Below are 10,000 nucleotides of genomic sequence, written 5' to 3'. Positions count from 1 at the left end.
ACTCTTAATAGTGACGTCACTCGTCTTGATCGTTAATACTCGACATGTCCCAGGTTCCCAACCATCTTTTTTAACACCTGGACACAATTCTCACAATCACACTGGACGCTAGAAAGTGAATTTTTGATTGCACTGTTATTCATGTAATGACCCTTATCTCATTTATAAACTTGTATATATATATATATATATATATATATATATATATATATATATGTATATATATATATATATATATATGTATGTATATATATATACATATATATATATATATATATATATATACATATATATATATATATATATATATATATATATATATAACACACACACACACACACACACACACATATATATATATAATATATATATATATATATATATATATATATATATATATATATATATTCACTCTGTTGGTGCTTGGACCGCTTGCTTACCCCTCACCGCCGATACTATCTGCCTCCATTGACGTCGGTCTTGCTCACTTGTCATCCATTCTTCCGTATTCTCCATCCCAGCGTTTCTTAGGTCTTGTTTGATGTTATCCATCCATCTTCTTCTGGGTCTTCCTACTGATCTTCTTCCACTGATAATTCTTTCCGTCATGACCTTTCTTGGGATTCTGTCCATTTCTATTCGGGTGACATGACCAGCCCATTGCATTCGTCTTGCCTTTATTGTACTTACGATGCTTCTTTGATCTGCCAACTCTCTGAGTTCATGGTTGTGTCGCCGTCTCCATGCTTGTTCATCTACATCAAACACTGGGCCAAATATCTCCCTAAGGACTTTATTTTCAAAGACAGATAAGGAGTGTTCCATTAATTTTGTGAGACTCTATGTTTCACATCCATACAGCAAAAGTGGTTTGATAATGGTGTTGTAGATCTTCAGTTTTTTTTTTTTTTTTTTTTTTTTTTTTAAGATATGTTCACTCTTCCCAGGACTTTTTGGAAACTGTAGAAACATCGATCGGTTGATGCTATTCTACTTTAAATTTCTGTTTCCATATTATTATCATCATCAACTATAGATCCAAGGTATCTAAATCTTCTGCACACCCCATATCTGATGTTATCTATTTCTAATTGTTCCTCTCTATTAACGTCTTTTCCATTCGCATTATCTCAGTTTTTGTATTGTTCACCTGTAATCCCATTCTTCTTGCTCTCTCTTCAAAGGTCATGAAAATCGCTTTCACCCCTTCTATGGTTCTATCTACTAGGTCTACATCGTCAGCGTACGCCAAAATATTTACCCTTCTGGTTTCAAACACCACTCATTGATTCTCCCTTGGAATCCCTCTGATAGTCCTCTCCATATATATATATATATATTTATATAAAAATATATATATATATATATATATATATATATATATATATATATATATATATATATGTGTGTGTGTGTGTGTGTGTGTGTGTGTGTGTGTGTGTGTGTGTGTGTGTGTGTGTGTGTGTGTGTGTGTGTGTGTGTGTGTGTGTGTGTATTTACCTAGTCGGGACCAGGAAGTCGAAATTCTTGATACGGAGCTGATGACTCGAACCGCAAATGCAGTTCCCCTCCTAGACCAGTACTCCACGGAGACAGCCACACGGAGTGTGTGTGTGTGTGTGTGTGTGTGTGTGTGTGTGTGTGTGTGTGTGTGTGTAATTTTGACAAATGGAAATAAGCTCTCCCGTAAGGACTCGAACCTTTGCCTTAGCGACTGCTTATTGTGAAACAAAGGCAATAGCATCAAGCTAGCCAGGCCGTACAAAAGGAACGACCCAATTCACGACCTGGAGGTTCCCCGACGGTACTAGGCCAGCTCGGTCTCTATTCTAATTTCACCGAGTCTTTATTATGGCGAGCCATCCGACAAGTTGTGTGTCATTTTGACAAATGGAAATAAGCTCCACCGCAAGGACTCGAACCTTTGCCTTAGCGACTGCTTATTATGAAACAAAGGCGATAGCATCGAGCCAGCCAGGCCGTACAAAAGGAACGACCCGATTCACAACCTGGATGTTCCCCGACGGTACTAGGACAGCTCGGTCTCTATTCTAATTTCATGGAGTCTTTGCTATGGCGAGCCATCCGACAAGTTGTGTGTCATTTTGACAAATGGAAATAAGCTTCACCGCAAGGACTCGAACCTTTGCCTTAGCGACTGCTTATTATGAAAAAAGGCGATAGCATCGAGCCTTTTGTACGGCCTGGCTGGCATGATGCTATCGCCTTTGTTTCATAATAAGCAGTCGCTAAGGCAAAGGTTCGAATCAAAAGACACACAGCTTGTCGGATGGCTCGCCATAATAAAGACTCCGTGAAATTAGAATAGAGACCGGCATGATAATAAGCAGTCGCTAAGGAAAAGGTTCGAGTCCTTGCTGTCAAAATGACACACAACTTGTCGGATCAATATAACAGGGGTTACTAGGCTAGATAGAGTGAGAAATGAGGAGGTGAGGAGGAGAACAGGTATGGAAAGGGAGCTGGGAGATAGGGTTGATGAAAGAGTATTAGGATGGTTTGGACACATGGAAAGATTAGTAAAAGAAGTGTGGAAGGCGGAGGTAGAAGGGGTGAATATGAGGGGGCGTCCTAGGAAGAGATGGATGGATGGGGTGAAAAGGGCTTTACAAAAGAGAGGAATGTCTGTGGAGGAAGGACGGGAGAGGACAGAAGATAGGAGTGAATGGAGAAGGGTTGTGTAGAGATGAGGATGTGATGCATGAGGGGGAGTGGGTGGGGGATTGGGGGTGAGAAAGTATGTAAGGAAAAAAAATTGACGCAGCCCGAAGGGATTCTCCCCGTCTTCTCCTTTTCTGCATGAGGGGACGGAGAGGGGGGTCGTCGAATTTATGAAGCGGCCTTGCTGTGGATGTGCTCTGTCTTGCGACACTGCTTCTGACCCAGGACAGTGGACATGATGCAGGGATGACCCGTCATCCAAGAGGTGCCAAGATAGGAGGGAGGGATTAGGGTGGAGGGGAATGGAATATATGGGAAATGAAATGGGTGGGTATGATGTCTATGCCTTTTTCTTTTTGGCTACCCCCCCGTGTAGGAGGAAAAGGCTTTTGGTATATGTATGTATGTATGTATGTATGTATGTAAACATATATATATATATATATATATATATATTATATATATACACATATATTTAAATGTATATATATATGCATATATATATACATATATATATATATATATATATATATATATATGTATATATATATATAAATATATATATATATATATATATATATATATATTTTTCTTTCTTTTTTTGCGAAGACAGGCTGGAAACTTTAATGAACTATTTCTATCTAAGCTGAATCCTCCTAAAAATCTCATTACCTACTGTTATATTGGTAATTACTTCCCTGTGTCTCAATTTACCCTTGATAAACCTGTAAACTATTTTTGGTCCACATTTGCCATCAATATCTGTCACTCTGTAGTCATTACACATTTTTTTAATCACTTATTGTTTGGGCTCTTACTACTCCTGATGCAATTTAATCTATCCTTCTGTTGTTATTGTTCTCTCTCTTTCCCTCATTCCCTCCTCTCCCCCCCCTCTCTCTCTCTCTCTCTCTCTGTCTCTCTCTCTTTGTCTGTCTATTTTTGGTGATACGTTGTATGAATTCCAGCGTGTGTGCCTTACGGTTCTATTCAGTATTCAGTAGAGGATGTCCCATTGGTCGGAACGGATGATCATGATCAATTGTACCTCTTTCAGACTGTGCGACGAATAAAATCAGAATAAACATTTAGTGCCATCGTGTTGATGGGGCTACAGAAATTATCTTTCAACTGACCTTCATGGCCGATGAGTCAGGTCGATTGGTTAAGGTAAGATCTGCTGAGGTGAGTAGAATCTTGTAGGGCCCTTTGCTCATTTCCTTCTGTTGCAGCCAGTTCCTGATAGAAATATATATAGATAATGTAATATCAGAAATAAATTATAAACTAGACAAGGTTGTGAGCAGGTAGTTTGTCCAATTCAAATGAAATATACGGGCTACTGTATTAGTATGTGTGCACATACTTGTATGGGTGAGTGCGTTTATATATATATATATATATATATATATATGTATATATATATATATATATATATATATATATATATGTTGACTATATTATGACAAATAAGATTGAAGGTGAAAGAAGTAGACGAGGAGATATGGTAGAATTTCTCGCCTTAACGTTTCGACCCGCAGGGTCTTGATCACAAAGCTAACAACTCAAACGTAATAGGATATTTTATACACGGACGGGTCATCTTATGGGACGCTTCGGAGAGCTTTATAAATAAAATAACAAGCTCTCCGAAGCGTCCCATAAGATGACCCGTCCGTGTAAAAAATATCCTGTTACGTTTGAGTTGTTAACTTTGTGATCAAGACCCTGCGGGTCGAAACGTTAAGGCGAGAAATTCTCCCATATCTCCTCGTCTACTTCTTTCACCTTCAATCTTATATATATATATATATATATATATATATATATATATATATATATATATATATATATATATGTGTGTGTGTGTGTGTGTGTGTGTGTGTGTGTGTGTGTGTGTGTGTGTGTGTGTGTGTGTGTGTGTGTGTTTGTGTGTGTTTATGTATGTAAGTGTGCATTATGCGTGCGAACGTGTGTGTATGTGTGTGTGTGTGTATTCACTTGGTCTTTGGATCACGTGTTGAACTCGTGATCGACAGCTATTTCCCTCCTGGAAGAGAGCTCAGAGCTCGTAGGTCCGATCTATGGGTAATGCTATGACCTTGCACACACACACACACACCCAACTCCCCGCCCACGAGAGTTGGAGTAACACCCCTCAGCGTGTGTGTGTGTGTGTGTGTGTGTGTGTGTGTGTGTGTGTGTGTGTGTGTGTGTGTGTGTGTGTGTGTGTGTGTGTGTGTGTGTGTGTGTGTGTGTGTGTGTGTGTGTGTGTGTGTGTGTGTGTGTGTGTGTGTGTGTGTGTGTGTGTGTGTGTGTGTGTGTGTGTGTGTGTGTGTGTGTGTGTGTGTGTGTGTGTGTGTGTGTGTGTGTGTGTGTGTGTGTGTGTGATTCATCATGGCCTTGGATCACGTGTTGGACTTGTGATCGATTAGCTATTACCCTCCTGGATGAAAGCTCAGAGCTCATATAAGACCGATCTATGGGTAATGCTTTGACTTTACACACACACACAAACACACACACACACACACACACACACACACACACACACACACACACACACACACACACACACACACACACACACACACACACACACACACACACACACACACACACACACACACACACACACACACACATACAAAACTCCCCGTCCACGAGCAGCGCAATGATACTGAAATAATTTCAGCCTTTGTCGGGATTCAAACTAGGACCGCTGGAATATCGGTTGCGAACGCTACCACTGCGCTGTCGAAGCGTGTATATATGTGTGTGTGTGTGTGTGTGTGTGTGTGTGTTCGCGCGCGCGTGTGTGTGTGTGTGTGTGTGTGTGTGTGTGTGTGTGTGTGTGTGTGTGTGTGTGTGTGTGTGTGTGTGTGTGTGTGTGTGTGTGTGTGTGTGTGTGTGTGTGTGTGTGTGTGTGTGTGTGTGTGTGTGTGTGTGTGTGTGTGTGTGTGTGTGTGTGTGTGTGTGTGTGTGTGTGTGTTTGTGTGTGCATAGATTAGCACACAATTATTACAGAGCAACCCATCACCAAAACAACTGGAACTACAATAACTCAGTTTAACAGAGTGACAAGAAATTATTTGCTGACACGCAATGATTTCTGTACACACACATAAAAAAAGTCACTTCACCGTTTTCTCCAGAATTCGCAACTTTTTGGAGAATAGAACGATATTATGGAAGAAACAACACCCCATAAAAGGAAAGACTGTAGTCTTAATCCGAGTCTTTTGAAAAAACTTGTAGAGAAACTAGTCAATAATAAAACTCAGAAGACTCCAGTCTTTCTTCTTCTCATCCACTTCAACTTGTCAGAATGTCTCGACACCTAATCGTACATAAGTGGTAGGAACAAAAGGCGCTTGACCTTGTGAGTGACAAGTGCGTGGAGCTGGACCTCACTATTTCACTTGGGCAGAAATAACATGCATTTTATCACTTGATGAAAAAGGGTAAGGCAGTTGCTCTTACAATGAGCTGACCCCCCCCCCCCCCGGGCGAAGTTACTTTCTCCACGGTTCCCCCCCCTTCCCCGGTTTACCTCCCCCGAGTTCCCTTCTCGAAGACCCACATGATATTTTTGAATTGTATTAAAGGCTTTTTATTCTACATTATTATACTTTTGAACGAGCAATAGGCTACACCCGACTCCGCAATGAGCAGGCTCGGACTTTTGGGCGAGCTCACTTCGCTCGCAGCCAATCAACCGTCTCCACTGATGTGACGCCACCGCTCTCGGCCAATCAATCGTCTCCGTTGCCGTGACGTCACTACTTTCGGCCAATCAGTCGTCTTCGGAGGGGACATGTCCTCTTGAGGGATTTTCGGTTTCCGGTCCAATTTAGATCGATATCAACAGGAATTCTTTTATAGAGATGACCTCATTGGTCGAAACGTTAAATCGATAAAAAGTTCCTCCACATCTCAACCGACAAATGGTTGGTGTAGGGAAATTCCAGAATGGAGCAGATGCATTTCATATTTTCTAATGTTCCGACAAAGTTTTCTTTACAGAGAAAATGATACTGGCAAGCAGGCATTCGCTGCCTATATACTGTACATCTCTAGCGGTTCATTTGGCGGTGCATCCTGGAAAAGAGCAAGGTGATTGGTTCGTACATGCCCCTGCGATAACCAATCCGGACGAGGCGCATGATAGGTTCTCAAACCCGTCTCTATGATTTGTTGTTTCTGCTGAATTGATGTAAGCTGCATCTATGGTTTTCTTTGCCATCTTTTCCATACCTCTACATTATTCCAAATGGGTAAATGACTAATTCGTAGAGTATATCACTAATGAGTTAGATGTTCTGTGGTGTCGCATGTCGTTCTTGGGTTAGATTCTTTTTTGATTTCTTGTGACTTTTCGCCGAAGTAAGCTGTGTCGCATCCACCACAAGGAATCTTGTAGACTACGTTGTCCTCGTTCTTTTTTACGTGTTTTTGTTTCAGGATACGATATCCCTCGTCTTCCGGTCTGACAAGTGCATTATCTTTACCCCGATTGTTTCACTTTTTCTAGAGTAAGTTACCATTATGGAAGTCTTTTTCCTAGTGGGGGATAATATTATCTATAGACTATCGTGTAGAAGCTGTCCTATGAGTTATTACGGAGAAACCACCTGAGAAATTATAAAGTGGACAAGTGAGCACAAAAATGGCGTTAGGGCCTAGCGGGCTTTCCACACACTAGTGATCTACGTAGACAGTTATGTCCACTAACTGGATTGAGACGGAATAGAGGTGCCCCAGAAAGGATTTGCAGAGAAAACTAGAACTAGACATCCATCATAGGTGTCCTCCATGCGGCAATATATTACGTGCACCAGCACAACTTAAATATCAAAACGGAATACGCTGGGCGGTGAGGACTCGCCCATGGCACTATACCCGGCCACAGGCAACACTTCACAACCACACCTATCATCGTTCCCTGTCTCTACACTACGCAGGTATACAGACTCTTCTTCGCCTCGCCATTCTCGAGAAACAGAGGCGCCTACTTGAGAGGAAGACACATACTCTCCTTACAGGGCCGGCTCGACTCACACGGCCGGGGGACACAGGTTCACGTGGAAACGGAACCGCGGGCGTAGTATTCACAACTGTGACCAATGCAAAATAATAATGATAATGATAATAATGATAATAATAATAATAATAATAATAATAATAATAATAATAATAATAATAATAATAATAATAATAATAATAATAATAATAATAATAATAATAATAATGATAATAATAATAATAATAATAGTAGTAATAATAATAATAATAATAATAATAATAATAATAATAATAATAATAATAATAATAATAATAATAATAATAATAATAATAATAATAATAATAATAATAATAATAATAATAATAATAATAATAATAATAATAATAACAATATGATAATGATAATAATAATAACAATAATGATCATAATAATGATAGTAATAGTATATACATACACCAAGGCTTTTTCCCCCTTACTAGGGAGGTAGCCAAAAAGGAAAAGGCATAAAATCATTAGCACCCATTCCATCCCTGAATACACTCCACACCCCTCCACCCTCCCTCTTATCTTAGCACATCCTGGATGACGGGCCATCCCTGCACCTTGTCCACTGCCCTGGGTCACAAGCAGTGTCGCAAGACACAGTACATCCACAGCAAGGCCGCTTCATTAAATCGGCGACCCCCCCCCCTCTCCGTCCCCCCATGCCATAAAAGGAGAAGACAGGGAGAAATCCCTTCGGGCTGCGTCAAATTTTGCTCACACATACTACCTCACCCCCCATCCACCCGCCCATTCCACCTCATGCATCACAACATCATCCATATGCAACCATTCTCCATTCACCCCTGTCTTCTGTCCTCTCCCGTCCTTCCTCAACAGACATTTCCCTCTTACCAAAGCCCCCTTCGCCCCATCCATCCACCTCATCCTAGTACGTCCCCTCATGTTCACTCCCTCCACATCTGCCTTCCATACCTCTTTTACTAGTCTTTCTTCACTCATTCTTTCCATGTGTCCAAACCATCCTAATACTCTTTCATCACCCCTATCTCCCAGCTCCCTTTCCACCCCCGTTCTCCTCCTCACCTCCTCATTTCTCACTTTATCTAGCCTAGTAACCCCCATCATACTTCTCAGACACCTCATCTCAAACACATTCAAACTCCTTCTCTCTTCCTCTCTTATGTTCCATGTTTCTGCCCCATACAGTGCTGTTGGCACAATCACTCCTTCATACAGTCTCCTCTTAGCATCCATTCCCAAATGTCTATTCCTCATTACACTTTTTAATCCACCAAGGCATTTACTCGCTTCTCTCAATCTATATTCTACCTCCACCTTCACTCCACCTTTTCCTGCCACATTTGCACCCAAATATCTAAAACTATCCACTTCCTCCAGTCGCTCTCCCTTAATACTCACTTGCAGTGTACTGCCACTTTCACCCCTTGTGCATCTCATCACCTTACTTTTACCCACATTTATCTTTAGCTTTCTTCTATCACATACTCTCCCAAACTCTGTCACCAACTTCCTCAATCCCTCCTCCGATCCTGCCACAAGCACAGTGTCGTCAGCAAACAACAGCTGGCTCACCTCCCACTTTTCTCCGTTTTCTTTAACCATCTCCAATCCCTGACCCACTACCCATGCATTTACCTCTCGCACTACCCCATCCATGTATAAGTTGAACAGCCAGGGCGACATAACGCATCCTTGACGAAGTCCCACCTTTACCTCGATCCACTCACTCTCTCCATTTCTAATCTTGACACAAGCTCTACTACTCTCATAAAAACTCTTGACAGCTCCTAGAAGCTTTCCTCCTATCCCATATATCTGCATAACCTCCCACAGTGCCTTTCTGTCTATCATATCATAAGCCTTTCCCAGATCCATAAAAGCCCCCCCCAAAAAAAACATCCTTCCCCTTTCCTATAGCTTTCTCACACATTTGTCTTACCACAAAGATCTGATCTACATAACCTCTACCCGTCCTAAATCCACACTGTTCCTCACCAATTACTCCCTCTGTTCCTCTCCTAATCCTCTCAATCAAGATCCTCCCATAAGCCTTCCCAACTATACTTAACAAGCTAATCCCTCTGAAACTACTACATTCACACTTGTCCCCTTTTCTCTTGTAAAGTGGAACTATACAGGCACTCCTCCAGTCCTCCGGCACTCTACCCTCTCTCCAGCAAACATTAAATAACCTCACCAGCCAGTCCACCATCACTGTGCCTCCTGAGGCAAAGAGGAGTGCAGATGTGAAGTGGGGTAAGAGTA

At 41.3% G+C, this 10,000-nt stretch overlaps 1 protein-coding gene across 1 annotated transcript in view; it reads right to left on the bottom strand.

Moving 5' to 3' along the window:
* The window catches only part of LOC143030188 (retinal guanylyl cyclase 1-like), a 171,952-nt gene extending 165,024 nt beyond the window's left edge, over positions 1 to 6,928 (bottom strand). Inside the window, exons 1-2 of the mRNA XM_076193350.1 lie at positions 6,864 to 6,928; positions 3,819 to 3,921 (exon numbers count right to left, since the gene is read on the bottom strand). Coding sequence (XP_076049465.1) covers positions 3,819 to 3,921; positions 6,864 to 6,928 — 168 coding nt within the window. The remainder of the gene's footprint in view (positions 1 to 3,818; positions 3,922 to 6,863) is intronic.
* Positions 6,929 to 10,000: the final 3,072 nt, after the last annotated feature.

This window comes from Oratosquilla oratoria, chromosome 12, assembly GCF_046742065.1.
Source record: "Oratosquilla oratoria isolate Oo_2021 chromosome 12, ASM4674206v1, whole genome shotgun sequence".
Classification (NCBI taxonomy): Eukaryota; Metazoa; Arthropoda; class Malacostraca; order Stomatopoda; family Squillidae; genus Oratosquilla; species Oratosquilla oratoria.
Note: the sequence above shows the minus strand (reverse complement) of the source record. Positions and strands in the feature narration are given on the sequence as shown.